Source organism: Sebastes umbrosus, chromosome 19, assembly GCF_015220745.1.
Source record: "Sebastes umbrosus isolate fSebUmb1 chromosome 19, fSebUmb1.pri, whole genome shotgun sequence".
Classification (NCBI taxonomy): Eukaryota; Metazoa; Chordata; class Actinopteri; order Perciformes; family Sebastidae; genus Sebastes; species Sebastes umbrosus.
In genome coordinates this window covers 8,352,507-8,368,384 of record NC_051287.1, presented here as the reverse complement: position 1 = coordinate 8,368,384, position 15,878 = coordinate 8,352,507, and the positions used below count along the sequence as shown (strand labels likewise).

The window sequence follows — 15,878 nt, the reverse complement described above, 5'->3', positions numbered from 1 at the left end:
TTAGTAGCTCTAAGAATATCTAGTGAATGTTCAGCGGACGTTTGTGCAGAAGTAAATGCTGCAGCTCCTCCAGACCAACAGAGGTTTCCCGTGTATGGGGAAGTGACGGTGCTCCGCAGCGAGAAATGTTATCGTCTCCGACCAAAACTTCGATGTCTCCCCTGTTCCCTCCGGCCGCGGTCGGGAGGCTGAAGCAGGAAAAGCCAACACTAGGATCAGCACTGATTCATGGAGAGACCTTCAGAGTGATATTGTGGTTTTAGCTGACGTGTGTCGCCTCACTCTTTTGAGCGATGCTCGTTCATGTCTATTTAGAGCGAGCACAAGCGCGAACCCGACGCTGACTTTCGTTGACTTAACGGCCACAGGTGTCGCTGTTAACAAGCATATCTGATTCTTACAAACAGTCCCTTTGACTTTAACTGCATGACTGATGCTCTGCTTTTCCCCAACAGGACAGACTGCAGCTCCCACCACCCCACCACCTTCATCACCAACACCATCACCAGCCTCAAGTGCACTACAAAACTCTCTGGCTCCCGAAGCTGTTCCTCCATCGACAACAACGGAGAGGGAGGAATCCTCAGCAGCAACACCGACCGCAACTCTCCAGTCCTCATCTACCCAACCTGCCCCGTCACCTGTTGATGTGATCACTACAAATTCAGCTCAGTCCACCAGTGATGCTGAGGCCACCTCTACAGTTTCTACTCAATCCACCGACCTAGTGACAGAAAGGCTGGGAGTAACCAGTAACACCAGTACAGTCGTAGATCCAGCTTCATCACCATCAAACACCTCAATTTATTCTTCTACCATATCCGCATCTAACACAGCCGAGCCAACCGGCTTTACTTCAGGGCCTGACCCAACACCTGTGACCCAGACTACACCAGCCCCCATCACAACCACCACAGCCAGCAGCAGCAGCTCTTTAAATAAGGACACCGTCTCCGTCAGCCAGAATTCTTCAGGTACGTTGGTTCAAAGCCAAAAGACTTTAGTCTTAACAGGTCTACGACTCTACAGCCATGTTAGCGTCTATCAGGCGGTACTTAGTCACATCGATTCTTTGAACTAAATGCCAATGTCAGCACGTTAACATGCTCACAGCGACAATGTTAACAGGCTGATATTTGGCACGTATATGTTTGGTGTGTATACATATATTAGGGCTGTCGCATTAACGCAACTTGCGAAATTTAGGTTGTAGCGGGCTCAGTTTTAAAGCTAGTTTTAAACTATAAAACTTAAGGAATCCATTGATACCAACCATGTGATCCTAGCTTGTTGCGAAGGAGGCTAAATAACGCTCCAAACTTGCTCTAAATTTTGATGAGGAAAAACTGGCGTGGTCATTTTCAAAGGGGTCCTTTGACCTCTGACCTCAAGATATGTGAATGAAAATAGGTTCTATGGGTACCCAGGAGTCTTCCCTTTACAGACATGCCCACTTTATGATAATCACATGCAGTTTGGGGCAAGTCATAGTCAAGTCAGCACACTGACAGCTGTTGTTGCCTGTTGGGCATGATTTGAGCATATTTTGTATGCTAAATGCAGTACCTTTGAGGGTTTCTGGACAATATCTGTCATTGCTTTGTGTTGACAGGGCGATGCTGCTGTCTCTCATCGCCCTAGAGGGTTTTTTTTCACAACAATGACCAGCTAGCTGTACATTATCCCACTTATTACACGGCTACTTACTGAAAAAAATTATAATTTTACACAAAAACGGTCCACCAGAGTCCAGCATCAGAACTGCACCCGTAGCAACGGTCTGCTATAAAGAAATAACGGACCGCAGAACGCCATGATTAACCAATCAGAATCGAGTATTCAACAACACCGTGTAATAATTACCAATAATAAATGTATATATTTGCATAAAGCAAGCGTATTTGTCCACTCCCATGTTGATAAGAGTGTTAAATACTTGACAAATACTCCCTTTAAGGTACATTTTGAACAGATAAAAAATGTGTGATTAATTTGCGATTAATCGCGATTAACTATAGACAAGCATGCGATTAATCACAATTAAATATTTTAATCGATTGACAGCCCTAATTTTAATACAGTAAAACTATTTGCTTTAAAAAATATATTTTGGTCAAATTATAGTGATGAGGAGGTGAGGAAAGGAGTAGAATGATAAATAAATCCCGTACTCATATAGTATAGCACATTATAAGCACCTTTAAGTATATTAGTGATACCATATTGAATACTATCACGTACAATAAGCTCACTGGTACTTTACTTTAAAGCACAACAGAATTTATGTCAAGCTCTTCTAAAAATATACTCCCGATACAGTTTGTCACCTACAATGCCACTTCCTGTGATCTTTTTAAGTCAACTTCATACAGTCAACAGCGTCATACTACGACCGGGCCGCCCTTTTTTGGAACGTGACTCAGTCATCATGTAGCCTCGCCCCCCACCCACCCCCAGGCTCTTATAATCAGTCACCTCCAGACACAGGCAGCCACACACACTACAGCTGTCCACAGGGCGCAGAGAGCACAGAGCTGCCGCTACAGTACACAAGTGTTTGTGGAGATATACAGTGAAAAGAACACAATGATGAGGGTCAGCCTGCAAACACTGATAACATGTAAGTAAACTCTGACATCAATGCATGCTATTTGATGAAATCTGATTGAAATCTCTTTGTATTTTTATGTGGACTATTTGTCAATCTTGAGCAAGTCCAAATATCAACTCTCAAGCATCAAGATAACATCACTAAATTGAAGGGAAGTTTGGCTCAAGGAAGTGGAGGGAATGCAGACATACCATGTCAACAAAATTGAGTGTAACTGCCATGTAAAATCTGATTAATATTCAGGCTCCATTGCAAAAACGTGTTGAAAATGTCTCCAAATTTCATTTAAGTTGCTGTTTGGGTGAGCTAATTTCCTGTTTACAACAAAGTCAGGCTTGTTTCAAGACATTTTTTCGCAATTCAAGTTGCAGCATCTCTTAAGGGCAGACTTCTTTCACTGGTATCAAAATTATGTCACAAGTTCATTTTCAACACAATGAAGTTAAAAAAACACAAGCCGGCTCTCCTTGATGAGGGTTAACGTTACACAACAGAATGCTTCTTTGTTTTGTAACGTTCGGTTTGGTGCCGAGCTCTAAAAGGTCTAAAAGTGAGAAAATACATTGGAAATTTCCACTCTTTATAACCTTGTGATGATTAAAACAAATGTGTGTAGGTGGCACTAATGCTCGGAGGCAGGAAATCTTTGACTTTGACTCTCTGAAAAACACCGTGCTGTTTTGAAACCTGTGGGTAGCGATGTAGGTTTTACAGTACATCACAGGATAATGTGCTCATCATGTTGTTCCTCACTTTCTGTCACAGGATGATGCTGAAAAACGCCACTTTTTTATTAATTTCCAGTAGAATGGTGTTGCAACTTTCCCTCTGATCTTTCTAAAAGACTACATTTAAAACACCAGCGACAAACCAGAGCACTAAGAAGACAGGGGAACTTTGAATGTGTCTCCCGCCTGACTTCCTGTTCATTGAAACACCGATGACAATACTCCGCCTCTTAAAGCCTCACATAGTCCTGCTCCACATAATTCTGATTCTATGACTGTTAACTGTGAGCCTCTCAAGTATCTTATTTGTTCTAAGAGTGAAGTTGATGAAATGGTGTTTTAAAGCCCTAGCGGCTGAAATCCACCGACAGACTGCATTGTTAAAGGATAAGGCTGGCATTATTCTATATTTATCCAGACCAGTCGCACAGCAGTTTGTGAAATAGTCACGAAATCTAATATATTGATTTGTGTACATAGACACAATGCTGCTCCGCTGTGCACACCGGCTGTGACCGCTCCGTCATCCTCACGGCGATTATCTCATTAATGTCACGGTTCCCTTGTAGCATTGGGTTTAAATCTGAAATATTGCCAAATAGGCGCTTTTGCTTTTCTCTTTGACACTAAATCCTTCATTGTCTTGTCCGTCAACTCTCTCTTATCCCGTGTGTGAAACCTGACTCCTGCTACTCTGAGCTAAGACTCCGTACAGACACTTTCATTTTCAGATTGTAGCGCCCGTCGTCCGACTATGCATTGATAACACGGCGCTGATACGCAAAAATTAACTAAATGGGTTTTATTTCTGTAAAAAAAAGCCAAACGACGGTGGGTACGCAATGTAATCGGTGTGTGCCCGACCACCATGTAACAACAGTAACACCAACTACCGCGGAAAGCCTAATTTTTACCCAAACTACGATCTTTTCCTAAACCTAAATAAGTAGTTTTTGTCACATACAGTAACTTCCATACTTAAGTTACGGCATTTACAGTGTTATTTTAACCCAAACTGCAATCTTTTTCCTAAACCTAACTAAGTAGTTTGTTGCCTAATCCCAACCAAGTCCATTTATTCCTAAACCTAACTAAGTAGTTTTATTCTTGAAAAGACTGGAGTGGAAATAGACACGTGCGTCACGTGTTGCAAGATACAGTAGCTGTTATATGTGTTGAGAGACGTTGCTGCAGGAATGTGATTTAAACAAGCATCTTTTGTCTTAAATTGCAGGTCTACTGTTGTGGGGTGCAGTGACAACACAGAACCAAAATACATCCTCATCAACATTATCTACATCACCCTCCCCAATAACAGAACTCAGTCAAACAACTCAAGTGTACGTGACCACGCCGACCAAAGTCACCTCCCAGCCTGCAAATGTGAATTCACCAACTACTCAACCTGCCGTGTCAACTACTGATGTCACCAATATAAATCATCCCAGTACAACTCTGTCCACCAACGATACAACTCCAACATCTACTTCCTCATCCACATCTACCACGACTGACAAACAGGACTCTAGCATCAGCACCAGCATCAGCCCTAGCACCAACCAAACCACCGCCGCCACCCAAGACACCAGCACAGCAAGTACCACCGGCCCCACCGGCCCCACCGGTACCACCGGCCCCACCGGTACCACCGGCTCCGCCGGCCCCACCATCGTCACCCAAGGCACCAGCACAGCAACTACCACCGGTACCACCACCAGCAGCACCACCAGCAGCACCACCAGCAGAACCACCAGAAGTACCACCAGTACCACCAAAACCAAACCACCGGTAGAGGACAAACACGAGTCCGAAGATCTGACCCCAGGTACGCAGCGACAAAAAGTTTGTTGTTTTACATTTTCTCAAGTGTAAACACAATAAAAAATGTGTCGTGCGATTAAAATATTGAATTGCAATTAATCGCATGATTGTTCATAGTTAATCACAATTTATAGCAAATCAATGTCACATTTCTTATCTGTTCAAAATGTCTTCACTCTAGCTTTAAAACTGAACCCGCTACAACATAAAAACTGCAAGTTGTGTCAATGCGTTAAACAAATTTGCGGCATTAAAACAAAGTTGCGTTATTGCGTTATTATCGCGTTAACTTTTACAGCCCTAAAAATGTCATGGCAATCCATCCAAAAGTTGTAAAGATATTTCATAAATGTCAAACTCATGGTGGTGCTACAGGAAAGTTCAATGGTCAACATAATCAGTACAAAAATGCAATCCGTTAGTTATAGGAAAGAATATACCAAAATACAGTGTTCTTTGAAGGAAGTATAGTGAAGTGCAAAATAATCAAAATGCTGGAGAAAAACTAGAAAGAAGTGGGCTGTGTTGGTTGCATGGCTACAGGTACTGGTGAGAAGATGAATTAGATCAAGGAAGTCCAGTTTGTGTGATTTAATGTCTGAATGCAGACTTGCTGTTTATCACTGGACTCATCTTTATAAGCCAGCTGTCTGTCACTGATGGCTTCTGTTGTGCAAGTTACTTATTAACTTTTTTATAAAAGCATAGTCTAAATATATTGCCAGTAAACTGCATGTTATGTTATGCAAATTGTCTGTCTGTCTTTAAAACCTATCTCTGAATGTGTCAAACACTGACATTGCCTAACACACAACCACACCTAACGCAGACCAACAAAGCACAGGCAATCACACCTCTGATTATAGAGGTGAAATGGTTGCATGCAGAGTCCATGCATCAGGTTATCTGTTCCTCCTTCTCTTTGACTTCCTTAAGCGCTGTGTCAATCTGTGGTTAATATTTGATCACAATACTTTACTCTCACTTCCCACTAGTTGAATAAGTGACAATGAAAGGTGGCTGTTTGAAGAGAAAAGGCTGTCTGCCAGTTCTTTCCCTGCTCATTCTATCATTCACAAAAACTGTTCAACCACTCGATTCGAAATTCATAAACTCGATAATGAGAAACTATTTAACTTTCTCTCTTCTTGTTTTTCAAGTTGTGTGTTCAATTGTTTTCTTTGGACGTATGGTCTGTTTTATCATATTGACTTCATCTTTGCAAAGACACGTTAAGCAATTCTTACAGCTCTTTACATCTATCCATTCTTACTATTTCGTACTGTGTAGGTGTTCTTTAGCCACAGGCACTAAAGCCCCAACAGTTCCACGTTTTAGGTGTTATCCTGTAACTGAGTTTGAACTCTGTCCCTCGTGTGCAGGAACGTGAAAATACCTTCCTTCATTAGTAACCATTGAATCTGATAATGCATCTGACTCACAACTTTTATGGCATCTCTCCAGGGCGATGGCTTTTGAACTGGTCTGTTTCTAGGCTTGGTGTGCCATTAAAAGTGTTGTGTACTATGAGTCAACCGGTGGCCAGAAATAGAACCAGAAACTTAAGTCAGGAACTAAACGGGAAATTATTTCTCTGCAGTTATACAGTTTAGCACAACTAAAAGTTCCTGTTTGCTTTCCCATCACTTCTGAAGAACCATGAGGATTAGGCAACTTAGACTGGTAACAGTTTAAACAGCGATGGTTTCTGGTCCATCGGTCAGTTGCCACCCCTGGAGCAGAGACTTTTAGGGGACTAGGAACTAAATTTAGACCCTGGTTCCTCCAACTGAAATGAAGGTAAAGTGTCTGAGTTCCTACAAAGTTTTCTGGAAGACTTCCTGCAGTAGAAAAAGTGCTGTAGCCGACTGTAAAGCCCCATTTCCACCGCAGGAACTTACAAAGAACCTTTAGAGGAACTCATTGCTTATCCACAGCAGAGACCAGGGTCTAAATTATGTTCCAGGGCCATTTTACCCCCGAAAAAGGCCCTGGTTGGAGGTATAGTATTTTCTGAAAGTACAGGAACTTTCAGGGTGGAGTTTTGCAAGGATGATCGTCCCTGATAGGCAAAAAACACACAGCGCCACTGCTTCAAAGGCCTCAAGTCGTATACCACTTCATTCATAAACATATTTTTCTCACAAGCCAATCAGAGTAGACTGGGCTTTTTAAGGAGGGGGTCTTAAAGAGACAGCACTAAAACGGAGCGTATCAGACATAGGAATGAAGTAATTGGAAAAAACTTTGGACAGATCATTACTCTTTTGCAGGACTAAAACTTTTTTTTTTTTTACTGACAATGTATATTTTCAGACTCATTGCCTGTATCTTTCTCTCTCTCTCTCTCTCTCTCTCTCTCTCTCTCTCTCTCTCTCCAGGAAGTATTGCAGTCATTCTTATTGTGTCCGTCGTAGCTGTCGTCCTACTGATTGTTGGGCTGTACTATTACAGGATGCGGTGAGTCCACAGCTCAAATAAATTTCCTCCAAGTACATTAACATGCTTCTGTTAATGTGCTAAAACTCAAGTGATGACATTTCGTAGGAGCGGTAACATCATATGGATTGTATTTATATTGAACTAACAGCAAAACAGCAATTACAAACATGTCACTGCTCTGAGCCTCACTGAGTCAGTCACTACAGTCAGTGACTTTTCGCTCAATTAAAGGCACAGTTCACCTAAGATACAAATTTTGCAGATAGTTTTGGTTTTATTTGTTGAAGTTTTGAGTGACGTTTATAGTAGATAACTAACCACGTATTTTTTGTCACGGAACTTCCGTACTTAAGTTATGCCACTTCTGTTGTTATTTTTCAGCCAAACCGTGATTTTTTCCTAAACCTAACTAGGCAGTTTGTTGCCTAAGCCTAGCCAAGTCGATCTTTTCTTAAACCTTAGTAGTTTTGTGGCCTAGCCTAGCCAAGTCGATCTTTTCCTAAACCTAGCTTAGTAGTTTTATCTTGAAAAGACTTTAGCGGAAGTAGGAAAATGCACAAAAAATAAGTTGTTGAAAGTCGTGCTAAGACTTACGGAGAAAAAAAAAGGTAAATTTGTGTCTATGTACACGAATCAAACAGATTCAATTTCTTGACTTTTTCACAAACTGCCATGAGACTGTGTTGAAAGAGCAGTTATTCATGTATCTTTATTTCCCATTATCCTTTGTAAATAAGATAACTGTCATCCAATCTTTGTTAATGAATATATTAAGAGTGATTTTCTGTCACACTTATAATCTTTTTCTCGCTCAATGTTTCTCTATTTTCTCTATCTCCATTCCAGACGTAGATCCTACGGTCCTCTTATGGATGAACGCGGCAATTTGGGAAACTTCAGCAACCCCATGTATGACCCTTGAATCTTAACTTTTGACCCTCCGACTCCAGAAGTGACCCCCTAAACCAAAAGTCCTCAGTCTGCAGAAGAAGACGCTCTGATCAGGATGTGTTCATAATGTGTGCGTAACGAGTTTGCGACGGTCACATTTTACAACTGTGAGATGCTGCCCGATTGCTAGATTGCAGTTTTTACTCAGGTAGCTTTTCAAACAGCTCTGGCTGCATAGACACGGCGAATAATCATTTTACCACAGCTGAAAGGTGTGGTAATATCTCTAACCAATTGTAAAAAGATGGCTAAAGGTGCAATGTGTAATACCTGGCCACATGCTCAAACAAATAGGGGGCAGCATTTCACCTCTATGATTGGATTCACACAATCTAAATTTACAACCCGTTCTCAATCCCAAATCGTCAAATAAAGCTGTTTGGTCACATTGCATATTACACATTGCACCTTTAAGGCAGTATTTATTTATTTTATTTGATAATAGATGAGGAAGATCTGACTGTCAGTTTTCCACTGTCTGGGAGCAGCAATGGAAACATATTATTATTATGTAAAACAGGGCCACCAAAATGTGTGATTTACGAAGTTAAGAAAGGCACGAATTACTGCGAGAACATGCATGAAGTTCAAATAATGTACAGCAGATGTACATCATGACAAAAGAAAATCTTTTTTATATCATTGGTTGTTCTTACAGGCACCTACTGGGATACCTTTTTTCTTAATTAAACTGTGAAATGATGAGATTTCTGTCGCAAAAGTAGATAAATGTTCAGATATCAACTGGAATGTCAGCATTCATCTACGAACGTCCTGCTTTTACATATACTTTTAGATTCTGTAGATTAGGAGGAGCTAAAGAGTTAGCCATTTGTCTTTGGAGGAAATGGCAATTCTGAGAAAAGCACTGAAAAAGATGTTGACAACATATTTTAGCTCTGAAAATAAGAAAAAGAGAATAGAAATACATTTTAAGGTGAAAGAAGAAAAAAAAGGGCAATGTTAGCGTTAGCAGCTACGGCAGTCCAGAAAGGAAACTAATTTAAGGAAAATGTCTGAAGTTTCATTTAATAATTTTAAAAGTGTGAAAATATGAATGACAGAACCTACCAAAATCTAAAATAAATGAATAAATAAATAAATGACTCGATAAATAAATGTCATTAAATATAGCAAAAAATAATATTAAAAATAAGTGTAGCCATTAATTAATTGCTAAAATGTGATATAAGCCCCCTCATTTGCATAATGAGGCAGAAATGCATTAATAAATTTAAAAAAAGAATTTAAAAAAAGAATACGGAAATAAAAACGTTTGGGGAAATATACAAGGGTTGAAATGCAAAGGGAATATCGTGCATGAATAAATAAATAGATGCAAAAAATACATAAATAAATACATGCATTTAAAAATAAATATAAAATAAATAAAAAACTTAAAATATAAATGCAAAAATAAATAAATGTAAAAAAAATAATTGAAATAAATACATAAAATAAATAAAAGGGAAAAAATAAACAGAAAAGTAAATAAATAAGGGAATTAATACAAAAATAAATATATAAAAAAGCAAATTAAAACAGAAATATCAATTTATGTCACATTTGATCAATTATTGGCTACATTTATTTTTTATATTATTTTTGCTACATTTAATGACATATTTATTTATTTATCGAGTCATTTATTTAATTATTCGTATATTTTGGATTTTGGCAGGTTTCTGTCCTCCATATGTGAAAGACTGTTAAGGATTTATATCACATGCAGTCTTTTAAAAGATAATATGAATTGTTTTCATATTACAAACTGAATGGTGCAGAGAATGAGAGAGACAGGCCTTTAAAGCCCCTGGTTCAAGCCCCTTGTATTCATCCTGCTGAAGTGTCCTTGAGCAAAACACTGAATCCCCTCCTGCTCCATGTGCTGGTGTCCAGCTGAGCCTGACCTTTGACCGCTCTGTGGAGGCACCAGAGAACACAGCAACCATTTTTGTATGGAGAACGGGGGAGTTCTAAATCTAAATTTACATTAAATGTGGCCTTAATAAAAAGTGGGGCAGGGAATTGTGTCTCTCTCATACCTGATCAACTACTATTTATGAGTGATTTTGTTTTATTATTATTGAATGTTATTAGTGTGACGTTTTTTCATTGTAATTTTGCTTTGCTTAGCAGCTTAGCCATGCTGCATATCTGAATGTAATTTCCACTCCCTCAGTATTTCATATAAGAGTATTGTCTGTTTGCATTCAGGTGAAGAATAATGTGACAACATTTTATTGTGTGAAATGATTGTATTAAATTGTTTGTGCAATAAAAGAGGTAGAGGAATAATGAGAGTCCCTGTGATGGTCGTGTAGAGGAAACTCAAAGAGAAACTTTTAGGTGCATGCAGTATGTACACAATGATAATGAGTGGCATCAAACACACTATGCTTTTCCTAGCCAGGCAAGTGGCGTAGCACTAGTGATGGCTATGTCTGGCTTAATCCAAAATGTAATTGTTGTTGTTGAGATATTTCAGTTTGGACCGGACATTCATGGTCCCCAGAGGATGAATCAAGCTAGTATGACATGGATGGTACCAATGGATTCTTTAGGTTTCATATGATACCGGTACCTTCACTCTAGCTCTAAAGCGTAAAGTCAAGAGGTTACATCTGCTTTTAACCTGTGATCATAATGCAAATCATATAAATATACAAAATCATGAAAGCTTTTGAAACAAATAAAAAGATCTGACAACACAGCGTGTGTGTAAAACACACATTGATGCTAAGGTTCAGCACAATGTCTTCGTCTCTTCTCCTCAATGGGCTGCAGAGCATTTATTAGTGGAAGCTTTAATAACGGTCCTGTCGTCACTGCCCTCCCATCGTAACTGCTTCCATTCTTCCTCCTTTCTCAAACACTTTCCCATGAAATCCTCCTCTCCTGCCCACGCTCTTTTTCTCTCTTCCTACCTCCCATCGACATAAATAGTCAAATCCGGCTTTGTAATTCAGTTGATATATTAAAAAACTATATATTGTTGTCTTTTGGCCACAACATTCATGGTTGCATATTGCTTAAACACTGTACTGTAACTGGACAATCATTGCCTGGTTAACCTGAGAATCACCAGTTATGTTCATCTCTTTCCTAACCGGCGTTACAGTTTAACGCTCTCTCCCTACTTATTCTCAGGTTAACTTCCTGGTGTTTTCTCTCAAGATACGGAGGAAGGTAAGAAAGAACCCATACAGTTTTGGAGTGAATCACTTTCATTAACGTTGCGAGAGAGGGCATTTGGCAGAGGTCTGCGTCTCAGAGTGCCCTTCTAGTTGCTTATGAATGCAACTTGATGTGTGCAGTTTGCATAAAAATAATATAAAAATGGAAATACTCAATTAGATAGTCTCAAAATTGTACAAAAGCATAGTAGTGTAAATGTACTAAGTTACTTTCCACCACAGCTACATCGCCTCGCTATTTGTCGTCATTACTGGGCAGCAGCAGTAATAATAGAGGGAGCGGATTTCTGTGATGCACTGTTATTATCAGGCCTTAAATACTCTAAGCAGTGTGTGTGTGTGCGTGTGTGTGTCTTTATAATTACACTGAGGGCAGGGCGGGATCTTCTTTTTTTTACATTTCAAACATCTGGACAGCAGAACTCCAAAATGATATACTGTACAAAGACTTACACTGTCCTCAACATGAGCCACAGTCGGTCACTGTTCCTTTTATTGATGGACATGACCGCTATGCTGGATAAACACTCTAGTACCAGCAGTGGTTCCCTACCTGGGGTCCGGGTCCCCCTTTTGGGGGCGCCAAAGATCACAGCGGGTACACCAGGATTTGTCTGCTCTGAGGTTGTCAAAATTAGACTTGCTCATGTATAACTTAAATCATCATAACACTTACTCGATGATTTATACAACAGTCAGTATACAACTATTTAAAACGATACATTTTTTGCTACTTCATATCAAAATTCAACGAAATATTCTGCTTCAATCCATATTTGTTGGTGTTTAGCCTTTCAAAAACAACATTTTTACTGCCGTCAAAAAACGATTTGCTCTCCCGCTCACCGCACACAAAGGGAGGCCCGCACCTGTATTAATGGGCCGTCCAGCAGCAATGTAACCACAATAACAAAAAATCTATTTCAGCTCTAACACTATTATAGTAAATGAATTAGGTTGTTAAAACAAATATAATGTATCTGCATTCACTTGGCAAATCCATCAAGACGTCATCACTTTATTTATGTTGATAAAACTGACGATTTCTGTTCATTAAAGAAAGTCGATTTGATAAAAAAAAATAAAAAATACACTGATTCACTTCATTTAAACTGAGGATTTTGTTCAAGGATCTGTAGTTTTTTTAGGGTGATGATGTCGGGGGGTGACTCAGCTTTTCTTAGATACAAGTAGGGGGGGATTCAAGGAAAGTAGGTTGGGAACCATCGCTCTACAGTGCACTTGTTGTATTTTATTCCTTATTGGATAAGAGGAGAAGTAGCAGAAAAAAGAGGAGTAAAAGTCTCACAGGCTGGCAGTGATACTCAGAGAAAATACCGCACAGTATGTGTGAAGCACAGTGAATAATTCACTGACCTCATTATACAGAGACGGTGTCAGACTTTGTGAAACAGGAAGAAGCCTTTTCCTCCCTCATTCTTCACTCGCAACTGAAACCACAGTCTGACAACATGCAGTATAAACACAATAAAAGAGAGTGCAATGCTAATGTCAGCATGCTAACATGCTCACAATGACAATGCTAAAATTTGGGCAAATATCATTAGTTTTGTAGATATTTGGTCATAAACCAAAGTATTGTAGAAATAAAGAATTCGGACCTGCTGATGGCGCTAAGTCAGGGTATTGCAAAAATAATTACAATTCATCCTCATGGCATCATGGATATCTGTACCAAATGTAACTGTAATCCATCCAATAATCGTTGAGATATTTCAGTCTGGAAGTGGTTGAAAGACTGGACGACAGACGTCCAAATTTGGGGCTCCTGAATAATAAACTCAAAGTAGGATTTTGGAAATGTATAAAGATAAAAAGTGGCCTAAACTGAAATGTCAGTTGCAACTGGAAACAATACAGGCCGCATTCATGAAGGGAAATAGATCTTTGGTCTGATACCTTCAAAACCACAGACACACACACACACAAGTACATTTGCCCAAAAAAAGACACCAGGTCTGCTAACAGAACGGAAACCATTACGGTTTCATTTGCTTGGAAAAAAACGGTTGCAGGTTTCACTTTCTGCTTCACTGAGACTCAAGCTTCACTGCTTGTGGTTTCTTATCATTCTAACATGTTTTAACTTTAGGATTACAAGCTGTTGCAGAGTCTGAAAAACACTTGGGTGTATAAAACATTTCATGACATGTTTGATAAACTCCAAACTGCTCTGTGTTAAAATTGAAAAAGGAGATAAAAGAGGGAGATTTTGAAAAACAGTGAGAAACAGCTGTATGAATTTTGGAGGCTGTTTCTTCATAATGTTAACTTCTTTTAGCGAGCAAACCACTGTAACCTCTAACAACTAATGCAAAACACTTTCGGGGATTTTTTTTTTTTTTTTTTTTTTATAAATGAACTGAAACTTTTCTGGTTTTGGTTTGATGTGATACATTCACTAGATTTTTGAAGTAAACCTTTATGAAACACATACACTAACACACACATGCAATACAACAGCAGTGGAGAGCTGTTTGGTGCACCGTTAATATCAAGAAACTCACCAAGAAAAGCCTGGTGAACACTGTTCCTCTTCACTTTTCTATTCATGACTTATTTCTCTTCTCATATTTATAATGTTGCAGTTGCACTCATACTGAAAACTTCACGCAGTTTACTTGTGTATCTGCCATCCTCTGGAACAGGGATTGAAAGTCCTGGCGGTTTAAACGACTTTGGGGGTTCGAAACTATTATGTTCATAAGATTAAATTATCGATATGATATGAATGAAAGTTTAACTAGGAGACTGCGTCGCCTGAAATTGATGTGACGAGATCCACTAAAGAGAAGATGTATCACTCTCTTGGAATTGTGTGAACTACAGAAACACTGCACAGTGGTGTTACAGAGTGGAGGCAAAGAATGTATATTGATAAGTCCATTGCAACGTCAGCGCCCAGCAGCGAAGCTATGCCTCCGCAATTTTGGACTGAACCTAACGCCAGTAAAACGTCCGCCTACAAAGTGCCGTACAAAAATAAAACAACATTATTTCTATTCTATTAATTCATATAATTTTAATGTCTCTACCGAAATGGCCTGTGTCAAACAATGACATATTATAAATATGCATACTATTATAACTATTTACTAGCTTACTTATATAATTATTGAACTTTTTTGCCCGGCCGCCTAAACTTCCCTAAGTAGTTTTGTTGCCTAATCCTAACCTATTTGATCTTTTCCTAAACCTAACTAAGTAATTTTGTTGGCTAAACCTAAGGAACTTGTTTCCTGTGAAGATGGAAGATTATTTTGAAGTTTTACAGTGGTGATTCACAGTCATCAGACTTGAAGAGTGTGTACACTGTCGAGTTATTTACAGTTCTGCATTACAGTGGGCGGAAGATGTGACATTAAAAATACTCCTCTGTAGTGACTCAGTGTCAGCACTGTCAAGCATTGAAACAAGATCAGCCAGAAATGATCAAGACCTACTATATGAAATATTGTTTACTAATTCAAGGTTAGCCAGAATCCCGGGAAAATTAGAAAGTTAGCGAGTTAGCGACAAGTTACACACAGTTACCAATAAATTTAACTTTTACAGATATATTATTTGCAAAAACCATGAGAACTGTTCAAATGATCTGATTGCTCACTTTCAGGAGCTAACCAAGACTTCAAGAATTATTGCTATTATCTATTGCTTTGATAGACTTTGCTATTGATCTCTATCATATCAGGTGATGTGTCTTCTCTGTTTTTGTACAGTAATTTAACTTCATTTTGTGTGTGTGACCACCAGGTGGTGCTGAACATCTCCTAGATGAGATGGTGTAAGTCCACCTTCATTTACGGCCATGAATACCTGGGAGCCTGTCCTAGACTGGTTATCACAGTGCTCACGGTAACACATTAACACACATTGATGCTGAGACACACAACCGATACATGCCTCATCCTGTCCCACCATTAATTTAAACCACTGTGTAGCACAGAAACCTTTATATGCATTATGTTGAATGCAACTGCAGTGAGATCAAACTGGGAACACATATTTTATTCTCAATCAGTCATGCTTGATAAAGAGTATTTTACTCCATTCAGAAGACAAAAACAACCAAGCCACAAATGTGTTTGCCTATTTTGAATTAGCTCT

General features: G+C 39.2%; 2 protein-coding genes across 4 annotated transcripts in view; one reads left to right on the top strand and one right to left on the bottom strand.

The window, feature by feature from the left end:
• The window catches only part of LOC119478216 (formin-like protein 13), an 82,305-nt gene that overhangs the window by 52,720 nt on the left and 13,707 nt on the right, over positions 1-15,878 (bottom strand). The gene's annotated exons all lie outside the window — the stretch shown is intronic.
• Positions 434-9,008, top strand: parm1 (prostate androgen-regulated mucin-like protein 1). The gene is made up of 4 exons (XM_037753410.1): positions 434-974; positions 4,574-5,164; positions 7,542-7,620; positions 8,449-9,008. The coding sequence occupies exons 1-4, from the start codon at positions 434-436 to the stop codon at positions 8,522-8,524; spliced, it is 1,287 nt and encodes a 428-aa protein (XP_037609338.1). The 3' UTR covers positions 8,525-9,008.

Bases quoted from the DNA above. Each gene is read 5' to 3' on its own strand.
- parm1 (XM_037753410.1), top strand. From the start codon at position 434: ATGCTCTGCTTTTCCCCAACAGGACAGACTGCAGCTCCCACCACCCCA. The intron at 5,165-7,541 runs GTACGCAGCGAC...CTCTCTCTCCAG, and splicing joins GTCCGAAGATCTGACCCCAG to GAAGTATTGCAGTCATTCTT. The intron at 7,621-8,448 runs GTGAGTCCACAG...TCTCCATTCCAG, and splicing joins CTGTACTATTACAGGATGCG to ACGTAGATCCTACGGTCCTC.